Below are 19,321 nucleotides of genomic sequence, written 5' to 3' on the forward strand. Positions count from 1 at the left end.
GGTGTATGATTTTTTTAATAATATTTTTGCCTTTCTTATATTTCATACAAAATGATTTAAATAATTGTCAAATATCAATGTGACACAGCTTTACGAGAAAATTGGCAACGCTGCATACTATGAGCTTCAAATTATGAATGATTGTTTTTACCTATCAATGAAAAATATGTCACTATCTTAATTTCATTGATTATTATGTTCTTTGATTAACTATGTACTTTTCTTTTTCTTTTTAGCTATATATCATAAACCCAAAGTAATGGGAATTAAATATAAACACGTTGTATAAGAGTGGGCAAACGTGAAAGAGGCTCACATGGTAGAAAGTAAGGCAACCGCCCATTGACATGCGCAACACCAGGATATAAAGGATGGGAGTATGCTTTAAACTTAGACGTCCGAAGACATATCGGTTTGAAAAAACTGCAGCCGGTAAAGTAGCTGTGCGAGGCAAGAAATTTTTCGCAAAACAGGACATTGTAGAACGACGTCAACATGATGCGAGTGGAATTTCGCGTTTTGACGTTATGTCCGGTGGATGAATTTGACGGAGGTATGAACCTGAACAATACCTCTGAGCACTCGCTGCGATAAATGCGGTAGATGATGGACAGAGAACCCACACGTAGTAACGCAACTCCAAAGAATAAAGCTGATCGAAGATGACTTGATTGTCGAATATTCGAGCCGCTATTCATTGAATGTGGTCAAATGGAGGATGCTGGTACTAAGGAGCGCTGTACAAGTAGAAAACAAGTGGTGACATCCAAAAACTCAAATTTAAACATTCTTATTCAAAATATGATATAAAAATCACTTATTGAATGTTGAAAACTAACAATTATTCGAAAAATTTTGCCTCAGACCTGAGAAGAACGCGCGCAAGTAAGCGGCAGCGGAATTCTTTTTCTTTATAAAATGTCCTTACAATAAAATTTATCATTTAAAAGCGTGAGGGCGGTCGCTCCATTCTTAATCTGTGGTATCTAAGAAAGGCAAGTAACCTTTACCACCCTACCGAACGTCTTTGAACAATTTTTTTGAGTTTCGTAAAATATTTGTTTCAAAACATTCCTGGGATGATGTTGTAAAAGATGCCCAACAAGACTTAGGTACTTACCTTAAACTCTAACCGAGTAGTAGGCATTATTAACAAGTTTATGTTTGTTCCTTAGGGTTCTCTTTTGTTTTTTGTACAAAATTATTTAAAAAGTATAAAGTGTTAGTGTTGTATAATGGTACGGTACCCGTTGTATGCAAGTCCAACTTTCACTAATCCGCTTTTTAGACCCATTGTTCCACCTTAAAAATACCATCCAAGATATTTCTATCCACTTTACTAACTAGAAGCTGCTGGTTCTACATCAGGTCTTGGCATGAAGAAAGATTATACTGTGCACCAAATTTTTTTTTATAGAAGGAGAACAAACGAGCGTATGGGTCACCTGTTAAGTGATCACCGTCGCCCATATTTTCCTGCAACACCAGAGAAATCACAGGAGCGTTGCCGGCCTATAAGGAAGGTGTACGTGCTTTTTTAAGGTTCCTATGTCGTATCGTCCCAGAAACAAGGAAGCTCATTCCACAGCTTTGTTGTACGTGGAAGAAAGTTCCTTGAAAACAGCACTGTGTAGAAACGCCACACATCCAGATGGTGGGGATGATATCCTAATTTGTGGAGTGTCGTGTGAAGGTGGAATTCAGCGGAATTCAGGAATCAGGTGAAACAGCTCCTCGAAACACTCCCCACGAAAAATGCGGTACAAGAATAGTATTTTGTTTTGAAATTGCCTGAAGTCTAGAAGTTTGTTGTGATAGTCACTGAACTTTATTGTTATGCGTCTAAACTGGAATCTAACTATTTCATGGCTTTCCATGTCAGCTATACTTGGATGTATCAGTAATAATGATGTTACTCTTCTGTTGTTAAGAAAAATTTATTTTTTATTATTCTCAATATCTACAATATCATCATTTTCATCAGCCGGAAGACGTCCACTGTTGGACAAAGGACTGCCCCAAAAATCTCCACGAGAATCGGTCCTGAGCTGCCCTCATCCAACGTTATATTTTTATCTTACTCCTATACCATCACATTACTTCTTGGCGGCAACACCTACTTCAGATTTCTTGGTACCACGCACCTTCTTCATCCTGTTCCAGCGTTCTTTGCACTGTTTACGTGTAGATCGTTTCTTTTCACACAATCCATGGCACGCTAACCTGTGCTTGGGCTCGAATTCTTGGCGTAGATTTTCGAATTCAGTCGATTTTCCATCTTTGAAATCTGTCTGAAAACCGAACACGAATATTACATCTGGTGTTACTTTGTACATTTTCGCCAGCTTTAAATGGATTTCTGTTTTGGTGACTGTCGGTTTGCCGGGATGAAAATCTTCGTTAACCATTTTCTTGCGGGTCATGAATTGACGAGTTCGAATAGTTGCTGTCTCTTCACTCATTTTGAATTATTTTAGAGTTTTCGGCTCACTAATGTTTCTCTAACAACTCCTTAAAGGAAAAATAATTGAAGTATTGACGACGATCTTGATCAAATGGAAAAGCTCGCAGGGAAATACAAAAATAATTATACAATATTATAAATTCATCGATATTGAAGTTATTTACTTATAATATACAACTATGACAACTCTGTCGTCAATCAATTGTCTAGTAAGTTGACTGGATCAATATGAGTTACCAGCTCATGAGTATTCGGGTATTAGCCGGCCAAGTTGAATGTGCCGTTTTTATTACGTTTTCTAGCATTCGCGTAACGTTTTAAACTCAGACGTGTTGCAGTTAATTTTCTCGCTTCAGTTTCTCAGACTAAGCGTTTTCGAGGATGTAGGCGTGTTTCAAACAAAACACGCCTACTGGGTAGGCGTGGCTTAAGAAATATAACATTTTATATAGCATAACCATATTTAATATGATAGTTTAATGAATTACCCAAATGTATTGAATTTAGTTTTACTACAACATTCAGAAAGTCTGAATTTATTTTTCATAAAATAATATGCATAAATAAAATCCTATTTACAGATTTTTTTTTATATAATTACGTGTAAATATTAATTCACTAATGGTTTGATTTATAAACCCTTTTGTGTCCAGTCCAGTGAATTGCCATAGAAGTATATTTTACAATGTAAAACAAAGCTTTCGTATATCATAAATAGTTACCTTAATGGCTTTACAATTTAATTCATTTTGATTAAAAGCGTCTAATTATTTCTTAAATTTAACCGTAAGTATCTTCTATCTACAATAACAATCACCAGTAGTTTTATTCTACAGCCACACGTATTTGTTTCTAGACATGTCCGTAGTTTTTCAATTATTTGTGTTTAAAGGCGGGACATAGTCTGAATCCACGCGAACTTTCCCGAACTTATACACTGAAAGGAAAAACATAATACCATTGTATTCAAAGATAGAATGAGAATCTGTGCGCACGCATTCTATCTCTATCGAACTTGCGATGTAGTTTATTGGAGTGAAAGAGAGCTCTGCAGAGCTCTGGTTTATAGCGGAAAATGTAATCGGAATGGATCAAGGAATATTGCAGGACCCGTTACGTAACACCAGTTGTGTTTCAGCACCAGTGACGGGCGCACGTCCTTAGTGTTTCAGAAGGCTTCAATAAACAACAACAACTTGTTTACGCGTAAACAAAGTTACGTCGAGTTAAGTTCAACTTGCAGGTTAGTGCCTTTAAGTTTTATTATTAATATAATAATTTTATTATGTTTGGGCGTTAATTATTTATAATGATAGTATATTTTTCTTGATTTAGATTTATTAGTAACAATATTTATTTACTAAATTTGTAATTATTCATACCACAATTTAATTATTATGTTTTGTATTAATTACCTAAATTTAATTAACGTTACAAAATATACAATAAATTATTCTTTGCTAATAATTCATTAAGGTGATTATTTATTACGCTGTATAAAGGAGACAATTAAATTATTTTATTTCATTTACATTAATTACCTTAATTGAAGTAACGTTATGAAATGTACAATCATTGATTCTTTGCTAATAATTCGTTAACATGATTATTTATAACACAATTTTTATTTACCACTCTGTAAGAAGGACACAAATAAATTATTTTATTTTATATTAATTACCTAAACTGGTGGTAATTATTTCTAAACAAACGTTCCGGAATTTACAATCAATATTCTACCTTTCAGCCTTTCTCATTTCCTTATGTTAGCGTTCTTAAACAACATATATACAGTTATGAACAAGACTAAAATTTTGTTTTTAAATACTAAAAATGTTTAACTATTGTTGACTTTTTGAAAACAAATTTAAATAAAATCATAAATGTAGTGTTTTGATAGATTTTAGCAGAATATTGTATTTAAACATATTTGTATAAACACTTTTTTATTATTTTTAACTTTTAGGTTGAAATATTTTGTTGCTAATTACATAAATAGAAACATATATTTATTGCTATATCTCTTCTATAGCAAACACCTTGCCGAATTTTTAAATGATTTAAATTAGCTTGATCTGTATGTATACAGAATGTAATCGTTTAGTGTGACCAGGCATATATTCAGTAAATATTACAGATATTAGAAAACTTTATAAAACTTACCTAATTAGTAAAATGACATCAATAACTTTATGAAAATCAAAAAAGAAGTATCCAAAATTTTAATATTCATAACACTGGGAGTGTTTAGTAAGAGATAAGTAGAAAGGTTTAAGTTGCCTTTTTTTAAAGGGTTATTTTATCATGATATTTAAGGTTACTGTAACAAAGTAATAAAGCTATCTTTTAACTGAATAATTTTATTTCTTAGCAAATATAAAATTTTGTATTCAAAGCAGATGTTCGAAGTGACGACCTTGTTGTGCGATACAATGACCTTTACTGATCACATACTACTGATCATAAACATTTTGATTGTAAAGTTCACAACTAAATGTACGGGAGTGTTTAATATGTATCTATTCATCTATGCAACGGAATCTTTCTACATAATTTTCATCACCTCATAGACGTTTTTCTTTTATTTACTTATAAATATCAACACATACACAAACACACAGACATCCTGTTCGTATGATAATTCTTATTTGTTATATTATTTTTTTATAGACTTAATTTGTGATCCCTAGTTTTTGGTACTGTTAATTTTAATTGATATGGAAGAACGTGGCCTTCTTGCACAGGTGTTCCTCACTTAATAGAAGGTCACATCCACTATTATGTTTATACCATTTTTATTACTGAAATAAATATTTTTTTTCATTACTTTGACCTGATACCCCAACCGGAATTACCAGGGTTGGTAAAAATATTGGTAGAAGTCAATGTTTATTTCTAAAAATAGAATACTTTCTAATAATTCATACTTACCTACTTAAACTAATTTAAATTTTTGAAATAGTTTGGGCGTTGTAAATCATTGTTAGCAATGTATAAACAAAAGTTTTAAAAGTTTATACGAAGACTATTTAGTATAATTTTAATAAAAGTAAGCCCGCACGCTTTTGACTACATAGCTATCTAGATACATTGTATTTCGTATTTTTCTTCTAGATGAAATAGTAACTGATACTTGTGCCCGTTCTTCTCAAATCTGAGACTATAAAATATTCTGATTGAGGAAACATTTTAACTTTTATTCCGTTACTATTACAGAAATAAAAAAACCTTTAAACTGATACCGAAATTACTTTATCTAATCAATAAAATGGCGTCAATAACTTTTTAAAAATCAAACGAGATGAGCACTCCTATACCTTAAGTATGTGATCGGGTGCTAGTTTTTGACTTTCAATAGGTGATATTATATCCTATTTTGATTTTAAATATTTAATTTAGATTTTATTATAGCCTGTATATTCAAATGGGTGGTAGATTTTGTCGTTCATTAAGTTTTGAATATAGAACAATAACATTCAAATAATTTTACTGTTCTAATACTCATAAAATAATAACATTCACTCATTTATTTGTAATATCAGCCGAGTGTCTAGTAAGTAAGTTGCTCACTAGTTTCATACGCACTTTTTTTACACACTAACGCGAGGAAAATACTTTACTACTGGAACATGATTATACAATACAAATATAAAAGAAATTCATGGGAAATGGCGCGCAAGTTTTTTTTTTTTGCACGCGCCAAATGTATGATTACATATATATATATACAGCCTAGTTTAAAAATATAATTTTAGTGATTAAATGCTGATATTTTATAACAAATTATTGTGAATTATAAATAATTTGAATCATTGATATTTCAAAATGCTTTGTTTTCTCTCATATAATTATTAGTTAGGTGCTAACTTGGTGCACTATTGTGTAATATTATTATGCACGTGTCTGTTATAGTTCGCTTTATGGCCCTAATAACGATGTTATAAGGCTCACTTTACGAGCAAGTGTGTTGAAAAATGTATTGTTTTCCACTATTCCATAAATACAAACAAAAAATACTAGATACTACTTGTTTACTTTATAATATAACTGTTACTGAAAATTTATATTCTTCATACATTGTATCGATTAAACTAATAATTGTTTATTGTACTGAAGAGGCACCCTTGTTTATTTCTCCCCTCTGTTTACAAATTTCTCCCCCTGTCTCCCCCTATCACCCCTGCATTGATGCAGCTCTAAATGTTACACTTACATCAAGATTGTATCTCGCAAAACACAATTTGTTGATGCCCAAATTAGTCGCATTCATAATATTACGCTAAAAATTCATAATATTATTATAAAATATCATTTATCTACAGTTAAGTACAATTAATGTAACAGAAAGGTAACTTTAGTTAAAATGCATTTGTAATTTTAGAAATATCCAAAAATAAATATTTTCTATTCCATTTTATGATTCAGAATAATTATATTTGCGTTTTTAACAAGTAATGATTACTCATGAAAGCAAATTTTTGAAACCATTGACAGAATTCCCTTTTCCCATATTTAAAAATTAGTGTGGACTTCTACTTAATATGGAATATTTTATTCCGTGGTTTATCAAATTCAAATTCCATTATTTTTATTCAAAATATGATTTAAAATCACTTATGGAACGTCAAAAACTACCACCCATTCGAAAAAGTATGACTCAGACCTGAGTTGAACGGACTGAGTGGAACGCAAGTAATTAAGCGGGCTTTTATTAAATAAATTATTATTACAATGTATCGCCGAACAACAGACTTACACTTTGACATATCGACATTGTGATTATCACAATTTCTAGCGAATTCGCCAATATGCTTATGGTATGCTTATTACATTATCAAGAATATATTTAGATGCAAATGTAAAATGTTTGTTTCTTTAAAATTTTCTTTAAATTCTTCAGGACCTAGATTATAAATAGCGCGAATAGCCCTTTTCTGTGCAGATGGTATTGAGATTGGCCGCACTGCCCCATAACAATGTACTATATGGAAATAATTAAAGAAAACTAGTTGCGCTAATCCAATTTTGAACTCGGATGGGTAGAAAATTTGCCATAAACTTTAATTAATTGCTTTAAATTGTATTGAATCGTGTCTTAATTAATTGAATGAAACTGAAAAAATTGTGAGCTACTTAAAACTTACTCAAACAGACTTATGAGTCGATATGCTAAGTGATCACCACCGCCCACAGTCTGGCAACACAGAATGAAACATAAGAACGTTGCTTCAAATAATAAAACAAGTATTAATATGAGCATCATCCTGTTTTGATGTTTTCGAGTCTCGAAAGCGGATTCTTTTTTTATGACAATATAGGACAAGACGAGCAGGACTTTTAGTTGATGGTAATTGATACACCCTGCCCATCACAATGCAGTGCCGCTCAGAATTTTTGAATACCTAAAAATTCTGAGCGGCACTATAATTGCACTCGTCATCTTGAGACATATGATGTTAAGTCTCGTTTGCACAGTAATTTCACTAGCTACAGCGCCCTTCAGACCGACAATAATGCTTCCACAAGACTGCTTCACGGTTGAAAAAGGGGCCGTTGTGTTACACACTGCTGTTATAAATGTTTACCAACATTAACGCTAAGGATGGGTTGCATCATATTAGCTGTTGTAGTTAAGGTTTAAGTTAAATTTAACTTTAACATTTACTATGACTATAACATAGACTGCGGAATGTGTTGCACCATCGTATTCCTTGCCATAGTTAAAGTTAAAAAGTTAAATATCATAGTACATGATCTCACTGCTCCATTCTGCAAGTATGTGTTTTTTTGATAAAACTAATCTTAAATGAATGTTCAGGGAGTATGCAAAGTATTAGCGATAGGTTGCCCATAAAATACGTATTAATTCCGCCAATATTTGTCTTTAAAGAAATCGACACGTGTTTCGCCTCTACACGAGGCATACTCAGGACGTGTTGTCTCGCTTTGAACAATTTATAATAACAATAGCTTTAACCGGTGAACGGCGATTAACAGTTAAAGTTATGACGTAATCTAAAAAATATCAAATGGATCAACACATCTTTTGGCTTAACCGGTACTGTTTGTATTTGTTAACCGACTTCTTAAAGTAGGAGGTTCTCAATTCGATTGGTATTTTTCTTTTTTGTTGATGATGTCCCATAAAAATTTGACATAGTTTGGCCCAGTAGTTTTCACATTATGAGAATTTTTGTTTACGTGGATGATGTTATTATACTTTGCGTACTGCTTTTTTAGGAGTTTTTATGTAGTTTTTTTTATATATTATTATTATTAACCCGTTTGCCGATACGTGGGTCTTAGGTTATAAAGTTATTTAATTATAATGAAATAACGGGTTTTATATAAGCACTATGTGTTCAGTCATAATTTTATGTACGCAGACGAAGTCGCGGGTAATCAGCTAGTATTAAATAAAACTTTTAGCAGTGGGTCTCACATGAGGACATATTGTTTTATTCGTCGAACTACATAAAGAGTTCATAAAAAAACCTGACTGACATTCATATCCCTATTTTTATGAATTATCCAAACTAGAAGATTTTTCAACGAGTGCACAAAACGAACCATTTTTATCCGAGACTTTTAGCATGATAGTAATGTCGAGGATAAGAAGGTTTTGTGGACGAGTTATAAACTCTGCTTTTCATTTGGATTGCGAGGAAATAAAACAGTAGTATAACATGACATTTTTAACAAGTTTAGCAAATTTGAAGAAATTAATAAACGCACGAAAAAACAAGATCTGTTTCCCGCCGCTTTATTTTTTAATCTTACGATATTGATATTAGGCTTGGGCTCCAGACCTATACAGCCTACTATTGAATTAATTTGGTAATATATATGTATAAATTTTTAATAAATTAAATAACCTACCGTATTTTAATTAAAATTTTAATATCTTTTGTCTTAAAAAACATATGAGACAAATAAATTAAAGTAAATATTAAAAAATAACAAATTCTATCTCTGAACTTTTTATTGTGTTTTGGCTGTATGGCTCACTTTCTTTGCCTTAATATAGATACATTTATGAGTAGGTCCTTTTGTGCACTTGTGCACAAAAATCGATTTTGTACAGCCTATATCGTGCACAAATAAGCAATTTCAGAGCATGAGAAGTGAATTTTTTTTTTAGTTTTTATAAAGCTCAGCAAGTGATTTTTTATATTTTAAGACCTATATGCCCAAGCGAACACACGCACTTCTGAAGTAATGGTGTTCCCACACTGCTGTTATTAAAATACTTACAAACATTTTCTAACCAACATTTGATCACAATGTTATAAAATGTTTTCATGTTAGGTAATGTTTAGTAAGAGAATCTAAGCAAAATCGTTAATTTACAACTTGTAACAAAGAAAACATTTGTTGGTAAACATGATATACGAGAGTGAGGGACCCGTTCTGACGTGCTGAACGCCGTGCGGTGTCATGATGGCATGTTTTCATTTGTTATTTATTTTTATTTATTTATTTATAGGACAACCAGTAGTTGTTACATTCTAATATGCTTAAAATATATCAAATATTAACAAATAATGAGTTGAATGTACAACAAATTAAGGTGTCACAACATGCACAGTCTTTGCTTCCGTGACACCAAGAAAACAATTATATTAAATAAAGCAAAAATTATAAAATCAAGATACGAATTTGAAAAGAAGAAAAAAAAGAAGAAGAAGAATATTAATCATATTTTGGCGCCTAACAATCTCGTAATGTTTTTTTTAAAAGCAGGTAAAGAATCTTTAAAAATATCTACTTCACCACAGATGGAGTTATAAGTTCTTGATAGACGTGGTATGGGAGAAAATTACTTAAGGTTAGTTTTGGTAAATGGCTGATGGAACAGGCCAGCTCCGACCTGCGCACGCCTTGGTACTCGGCGGGGAACTCGTAAGCTGATGGAGTGCACGAGTGATGGACTGTCGAGCTGATTTCTAATTATTTTGTATAAAAATAATAGATCTAGCATTTGTCGTCGAACAGAAAGACTTTTCAAGTTAAAGTGTCTCAACTTATCGCAGTACGATGGCAATTGCTTATGTACCCCACAAGAAAAAGCAAGGTGCCATAAGAACCGTTTTTGAATGCGTTCAACTCTTAATTGATGAATATTGTATTGAGGAGACCAAACAATACTACAGTATACTAGATTACTGCGCACATAAGCATTATACAGGGTTATTTTAGTTGTTGCATTGCGGAATTGTTTACAGTTACGGATGATGAAGCCTAGCATTTTTGAAGATTTATTAATAACATTATCAATATAAGGCAGAAACGTTAATTTGTTATCAAAAAAAAACCCTAAGTCTATAATCTAAATATTCATGATATAATATGTAGTTGCCGACATACTCCAGCGCTTTATTTTCATCTTAAACACATTAATAAAGACGCTTACAATATCACTTATTCTTTTTGGGCATGGAAATAGAATTACTGTGCGTTTTTCTGTCGTTTCATTGGGAATGATAATTTATTCGCCTGTATATATGGTTTAAGTGTAACATAGTTACGTAACGGCCAAAAAAACTTCTTTCAGATCTTTCTAACGTTTTGAGACTTCAAATTATTATTCCCAAGAGCTTGTCAGGCCTTATTCTTACATAATACTTCTAGAGTAAATTACACTACGTATTATTACATATATTAGAAAAGGAAAGTGAATTTATTGTTAATCTAACCGATATTTATTGGCAAGTCGTATACACTCAACCACGCTTGGAATTAGCTCCTTAGTATATCAAACATTACGTACCACAAGGGTCTATTCTTGGACCGTTCCTTTTCCTTATCTATATAAATGATCTTCCTAATCTTATAGAGAAAAAACATAAAGTAGTATTGTTTGCGGACGACACTTCACTGATTTTCAAAGTGAAAAGAAACCAAGCTATGTATGACGAAGTGAACGATATTCTATCTGACATCGTGTACTTGTTTAGCGCTTATAACCTATTGTTAAATACCAAGCAAACTAAATATATTAAGGGAGGATGGCGAGAATGGACCCACATAATTTTAAAATTAAGAAAGCATCGTACAAGTACAAGTTTACATTAATTATAAACAATAATACAAAAATAATTGAGGCGCTAAGATATGGGAGTCAAAAGTAAAAAAATAGTCATCTTGCACTAAGGGAAGGCGTTTTGCGCAATTGATTATTGACATCTACATTTTTTTGACATGACAGTCATTTATCTACGGATGTTCTGACACCATCAAACTATCTATACCTACTTAAATCAGTAATTCAGTAGTAATTCACGATAAGATTCAATAAGATTATTATCGATTTTTGATACTAAAATCAGTAGGTATAAGTATATTTAAAAGATTCGATAAGTACCTTCTTGAAAAAGAATGAATTGTGAATACTCAATTATTAGCTGCTGGCCAATCTTCCACATTAATATAATATTATCTTTAGCAGACAGTAATTAGGCATAGACATAAGATACAAATTATTGATTGAACAATAGATATTGATTAGTAATTTTAGGTTATATTTTACTTTTAGGTATATCTTTTTCTCCCACTTTTTTAGACTTACTTACGATTTACTTTTTTCTTAGTTCTGTAACGTTCTACAATTCTTTATAAGTTTCCATGATGTACGCCACTTCTTTCAGTGGGTCCTAAAATTTCTTCATTCTCGCCATCCTCCTTTACCGTACCAAATTTCTAAAATGCAAGTGTTTTGTTAAGCGGAGAGGTGATAAAACCGGTGGAATCAGCTATATTTCTTGACATAATTCTAGATTCCAAATGACAATGGGGCCCCCATATTGGAGGATTAGAAGAGAGGAGGAACAGACTTAGTTTTGCAGTATACGCCGTTAAAAAGATTAGAGAATTAACTGACATAGTTACGGCGCGACTGGTATACATCAGTTATTTCCATAGTATTTTGTCCTATGGTATGTTGCTATGGGGCAACGCTGCCGATATTAATACAATATTTGTGCTGCAGAAGAGGGCTATTCGCGCTATTTATAACCTAGGTCCTAAATAATCATTAAGAGCAAAATTCAAAGAAATTAACATCTTGACTGTTGCTTCTCAATATATTCTTGATAATGTAATGTATGTTCATAGGCACATAAGTGAATTTGCTACAAACTGTCATAACCATAATGTTAATACCAGGAACAGACATATACTTATAATGCCTATTACTCGGCTAAGTCGAGTTAGTAAGTCTTTTGCAGGGCGATGTATATGCTTTTACAACAAGATCCCAGAAAATGTTCAAAACATTACGTTATTCAAAAGAATTGTTAAAAAACGTTTGTGTGGTAAAGGTTTCTATAACATAAATGACTTTATTAATGATACCACAGATTGGGAATCTAGTGACCGCGATTGGGAATCTAGTGACCGCCCTCAGGCCATTGAATAATTAGTTTAATTGTACAATATTACTTTGCAAACATATTTTTTCGATGAAAAAAAAAGCCCGCTGAGTTTGTTGCACCCATTCGTCTCATGTCTGAGGTATTCGTTTTGAAATGGGTGTTAGTTTTTGACTTTCAATAAGTGATGTCACATCATATTTTGAATAGAAATATTTGAATTTGAATTAAACTAACTACTTAACTAACATAAGAATCATCCCTACAAAGCTAAGTTAGTACCTGGCAGCACATTATATCTGAGTAAACTAGCAATTTCTATTTAACCGAGTACATACAGTTTGTTTTTTGTAACAAAAAAGAGGTTTGAAGCCGCTGAAATTTCATTTACATTTTTGGAATAAATAAATGTATCTCTAATTAAGACGAAAAAACATTAAATATTATTATAAAACTATTTATAATTCACGATAATTTGTTATAAAAAAATATGGATTTAATCATTAAAATCATAATTTTGAAATATGCTGTATAGCTATATGAAATCAATCACCTTACATTTGGCGCGTGCAAAGAAAAACTTGCGCGCCCTTTTCCCATTATTTTCATAATTTGTTGGGACGATACATGTTTGTTTTTTCCTCGCAAGTGTTGAAAAAGTGTGTGTGTGTCGTATGAAACTCGTGACCAACGTACTCACAAGACACTTGTCTGATTTACGCCCTCGGCTACGGCTCGGGCTACAAGCCACAGCCTCGGGTATTATGAGCAACTTAGTTTATAATATAATATACTTATAAAGCATTTAATCATTTTAAATCTGCATGATTAATTCATTACACCTTAGTCAATGGTAATTATGAAATGAATATGAAATATAAAATATTCACCGTAAAACATAACTAATTAAAGAAAAGCTGATTTAAATATTTGATTGGCTCTGTCAGAGGGTAATAAGCTAACCGCGTCTCAGATTAATAATTCACAGATTTAAACAATTGAATCTGAACGCGATACCTGTATTAAACATGCAAATTAGTTATTTATTCAAGCCGCACTGTATCTTACAAAAGGGGACCTCTTTATGAAAGTTTTGAGTTCAGCTATTGATGTGATACTCTTGTCTCTCATATAATCATGAATTAACACTGATTGAATTATTAAATAGGGAAAATTCTATATCAATTAAATAAAAATAGAACAAAAAATTGGCATTTGTAGAGTGTATAAGTGAAAACTTAGAACTTTTAGAATTAATATTTGAAATTTCATAATGTTTAAAAACAATTAAGTTATATGTTTCAACTTTTCACTAAATCTATTAAAATTGAATGGATTTAGTGAAAAGTACATTTGTAGAGAGTATAAGTGAAAACTTAGAACTTTTAGAATTAATATTTGAAATTTCATAATGTTTAAAAACAATTAAGTTATATATTTCAACTTTTCACTAAATCTATTAAAATTGAATGGATTTAGTGAAAAGTTCTTCACTTATAAGATATAGCACTAATGTTCCACAATACGTCAGATATACTGCTATTTAAGCATTTCAGTGATAAACTGACGAGATTTCACCCATCCAAAAAGTGTCTATTTATAATTTATATATATTGTTTTTTGTCTTTATATATTATGTATATTTTTTTAATTATTTATTTATCGCGTGCGCCAGTCATGAAGTCGCCAGCGAACCAAGATCGAGAGAAGACCAAATTAACCCCTTAAAAGCTGGTGTACTCAGTTAGGCAAGTCAGTACTTCATTTAAAGCCACAAACCGCCGGCTGCAACTATATAAGGCGCAAATTCGGCCTCACATGGAGTACTGTTCTCAATTCGAGACAGTTACTCCCAAGTACCAACTTCTTTCATTCACTTGACTTGATTTTTTGGCGTTGCGTAGAGATGTGGGTTCTCTCTTCATGTTTTACTACATATATCACAAGGGGTGCTTACAGGAATTTTGCAGGTTGATACCAACAGCCGATTCTCATCACCGGAAATTCCATCCACATCACGTTGACGTCTGGCATTCTACGACCACCTTTTCTGACAAACTTCTTACCGCGCACAGCCACTTTGTGGAATCAATTATAGGCTACAGTTTTCCCGCATCGATATGACTGAGAGACCTTAAAGCCAGAAAACATTCAAAATCCTACCAACTTAAAGGCCGACAACGTATCTCGAGACCCCTGGTTGATGTCCATGGGCGTGAGCTTTTTGCCCCCTCTAACAAAATGTTACTATAGTAGACTTTTATTAAATTTAATAAAACTAAAGAAAAAATATTAATTAATTAAATAAGATTAGGTAGTCATTGAATTCTTCACTGCTACAAACACAATAACCGTAATTTTACGTAAGCAATTGGCGCTGTTCAGTCGATACTTCCTCAACTCATCAAAATTATTAATTGAAGAATATTTAAACAAAAGCAAGATACCAAGGAGGATCTCCCTAGAGGGACGTTTAATTTAGATTATTTATAATTTTGCGGCCGGCAGACAAGATTGCTACAAGCTAATTTCAAAAATAAATATTAGCTCAATCAAACCATTGCGAATGGCTTGTAATATTATAGTCATTGTTTTTACTCGCAGATAACTTATAATAAAACCCTCCCTCATGCCAATACATTTTATTCTGTACCAATTTAACTTAACCGCTGTTTATAAAGCCGTTACTTTTAATGAGTTAATAATCTAGAATTTAATGTTATGTTTATCTTACCGCCGGTTGAAAATAGTTTTAGCTTATACAAAATTAGGAATTATTTAAGGATTGAACATGATATTATAACAAAATAATGTTAATTCATGACAACTCTACAGAGAAAATTTAAGTATTTTACAATAATCAAGATATTTTTCTTTAACCTATATACATTTATAACAACCCAAAGAGTCTTTTTGTGATCTATCTATAATTGTTGATTTTTTTTAACTGACCAGTTTATAAGTAAGTAATTAAGAGAGGTTAATTAGACAAATTCCGATTGCTATACAAATTAATTCATATTTATGTAAGTATTAACGAAAACTATATACTTTAAGTCCTTAAAGTCAAAGAGAAAGGTGTTTCTCTCAAGAGTTAAGAGTATAAACAAAAATAGTTGACAATCAAGAATTTGACTATGATGTGTCAAGCGATTTCACCCGCTTAAAAAAATATGGTGATAAAAATCTATTGTGATTTTTGTATATTGTATAAGCAATAGTACTCTTACATATTTTCAATTGTAAGAGCAATATTTTTATATTTCATGAATATCTTTAAGATTTTTAATTCCAACTGAGAAGTGACTTGCGAAGACTAGTAGAAATCTGGCAAAAGTCTTGCCGGTGCTTGAGATCCTCTAGTTCAGGAAGTCTCTTAAAAGGGCGAAGAAGGCTTAAAATATATTATCTACGGATAGTGATAGAGCCGTGAATAGAGCTAGGGTAGAGTGTTTCAAAACAAGACGTATTGTTTTCAATAAATTAAGCGAAGTAGAAGGTCCAGCGCGGCGGTGTTCGCGCGCACAAACACCCGCCGGCCTCAGTCAACACAATTATTATACTCGGACAGCCACCCTTGTTTATAAACATACTCTAAATAAATTATCCCAGCTCTGATGTTCTTACTATCTATTTAGTTATGTTGAGTTGTTTTAGGAAGGTCATTTAAATACATCAATTATATACAATACTGGCTGTTGATTGGATGTAGTTCAATCATCTGTCTTCTTATTATTATATTCAATTTCGGATTATACTAGGCATAAAATCTTAATATAGCTATCATTTTCTTCATATTAGTATCAAACTTAATTATAATTGACTGCTTAACTACTTGATTCTTATATTAATAACTCCTATGCTTCATATATCTTGTAGTAGTCCTTGTATCTTTAGACTATAAGCATTAGAAAATATGTATATACTAAAAATATCATACCTTTCTTTTCAGATTATTAAAATGGGCACACCGCCGACACAAGTTGGCATTCGGCCAAAGAAACAGAATCATGCGAACATTCCATGTCCCATAGAAGATTGTGCAAGATTTACGTATGGTAAACTTCCAGACCACCTCACTAAAATTCACGGCCTCATCGGCGCTGAAAGAGACGCATTAAATGAACAACAGAGGAAGAGATTCTTCAACGGAGAACTGTGCCAAGTACGCTACTTGAAGGAATCTGCTATTAGAGACCTATGGGGAATAGATTACGATGATCCTCGTATCCGGGCCAAGATTCACCAAAGTTATGCACTCGTCAAAATAAGGATCATTCCTCTGGCAGCTACACAACGATGTCGACCACTCACAGAACAAGATGCTAACGTTCTCACTGCATACAATGCCAGGACTGCACCTCGACCTGCACGAGTTCAGCGGAATAGAACGAGAGCTAGACCTTACCCCATTCCAGAAACAAGTCCTGCAGAAAGAGTTTCAAGTGAGTCAAGCGAGGGTGAGGAAATTACTCGTAATTCTTTGCCACTTTCTCCACCACCATCCTCGCCCTCTTTGCCTCCGTCACCTGCTCCTTATGAGCTGCAACCAGTCGAAACCCGGCTCAGAGATATCTTCGATTCGAAAGTCGACGCAGGATACAAAGCTATCATCGACGATATGAAGAAATCAATGACGATGGGCCGAACGCTTGGTACCAGAAAACGCAAGGCATACAGAATGTATCGCCGCTATGCCAAACGGCTTATTGCTTTTCTGCATCGACAGCATTCTCCTCTCGCTTATGATGTGGATGTTTTATTATGCGGAGAAAGACAAGTGTGTGCATTTCTGGACCGGATTAGCAATGAGCATAAAACCAAAACATTAAGGAACTATATTGTAGCCGCGATAAAATTATTGGACTCCCGTTTAATGGCGATAGAAAGGGATAATTCTTGCAAAGAAAAAGTTGTATCAATGACCAGAGTATATGAAGTACTGTTGGGTAGACTCCATAATTGCGATGGATTACTTACTCAGAAGGATGTATTAAGCGAAAAAGACATTACATTTGATAGCGATGCCATGGAACAGGAATTTAACGAAAGTTTTCACGACGATCTTGAATAAAGTTTTACTTACCCTTTGGATAAATTAAGGTGTAAATATATTGAATTTTTATAATTTATTCCACAAACACATATTTATTTCAAATCTATTTAGTATAATCTAGTCTGTACAAGTCGTTTTCTAGTCATGTAATGTACAATAATCACAATGTACCTATTGTGTTAAATCGCTGTTTATAAAATTGCGTTGTATTTTTTTCTAATTATAGCACTATTTGTGTTGTTGTGTAATATAAATTGACTAATGATACGTGTTCCAAGCAATAATTTGTAATGTAACTAAAAACTATATAGATATAAATATTTAACTTAACGCTACTGTAAAAATGTCACGTTATTCGATAATAATTAAAAATAATTTAATTTTGATCTTGTGCGGCAGGAATATGTTAATCTGAAAAATATGTCGTTATTTCAAATGTGGTAAATAGTTTCTTTAAGACTTATTTTTTATACTTTAATTCAATTTGAAGTCATTGATGGTATGAGTTTATTTACCCCAATTTATCCTTCTTTATCCAAAGTAAGACAGAATTTATCTGCCACGTGGCTTTTAATCAAGCACTTTTCTTCTATAATTATGTAAATAATATTATTATAAATCCTCTTTTTTAAAGTTTCAAGCACTTTATAATACTAATTTTGTTTCGATTCGGTCTAGTCTTATAATATGTAAATTAATATTTTTATCTAGTTTTAACATTAGTATCAGTATTATTACAATGTCTTAGACACTCAAATATATTGTTTTATTTACCTTTACTTTTCCCAAGCCCACGCTCTTGGAAACTCTCTGCCGTTGCAAAACAACAGAATATTAACAAATTGATCAATAATTACATCCAAGATCATTTACTCGTCACGCCATAATTATAGTAGAACCTCTGTAAGACGAAATTCTAGAGAGAAGAAAATAAATTGTATTATAGTACTTAAACTTGTGAAGAGTTTTGACCTGAGCAGATTTTTAAGGTAAGTATTCGACATTCAGAAATTTTGATTAAATTTAATTATTTTGAGTGAGAGTCTAATAATATAATTTTTGAAGTTAAAACAAAATCGATATATTTTGTGGTGTGTAGTTTTTAAAATTCAGGAGGTTCTACTGTATACACTACAATTATTACTTATTATTGTATTAGGCTTTTTTGGAGAGGAGGAAAATTCATTTACGTATTCAAGACCCCGAAACGGGGGCCCTGTTATGTATATGTCGGACTCGGGTCCTACCGAATAAAAACCTCCCAGTATGCTGTCAGCCCTGAAGGCTTTTACAGCGGCATAGGACGTGGGCCGTGGAGGCTGCAAAGACTACGCAACAACAGTCGCGGGGCGTCTCCTAAGGAGACTCGAACCTCGGACCGGCTGTGTGCTTGTGGGAAGGAGAATTTATATTTTATCAGGCATTACTTAT

At 32.5% G+C, this 19,321-nt stretch overlaps 2 protein-coding genes across 2 annotated transcripts; one reads left to right on the top strand and one right to left on the bottom strand.

Moving 5' to 3' along the window:
- Positions 1–2,096: 2,096 nt before the first annotated feature.
- On the bottom strand, positions 2,097–2,462 carry LOC126965534 (40S ribosomal protein S24-like). Its single transcript, XM_050809199.1, has one exon. The coding sequence runs from the start codon at positions 2,460–2,462 to the stop codon at positions 2,097–2,099; it is 366 nt and encodes a 121-aa protein (XP_050665156.1).
- Positions 2,463–3,599: 1,137 nt separating this feature from the next.
- Positions 3,600–18,558, top strand: LOC126965523 (uncharacterized). The gene is made up of 2 exons (XM_050809186.1): positions 3,600–3,707; positions 16,787–18,558. Exon 2 carries the CDS (start codon positions 16,796–16,798, stop codon positions 17,906–17,908), a length of 1,113 nt encoding a protein of 370 aa, XP_050665143.1. The 5' UTR covers positions 3,600–3,707; positions 16,787–16,795; the 3' UTR covers positions 17,909–18,558.
- The last annotated feature ends 763 nt before the right edge of the window (positions 18,559–19,321 follow it).

This window comes from Leptidea sinapis, chromosome 7 (assembly GCF_905404315.1).
Source record: "Leptidea sinapis chromosome 7, ilLepSina1.1, whole genome shotgun sequence".
In the NCBI taxonomy this organism is placed as follows: Eukaryota; Metazoa; Arthropoda; class Insecta; order Lepidoptera; family Pieridae; genus Leptidea; species Leptidea sinapis.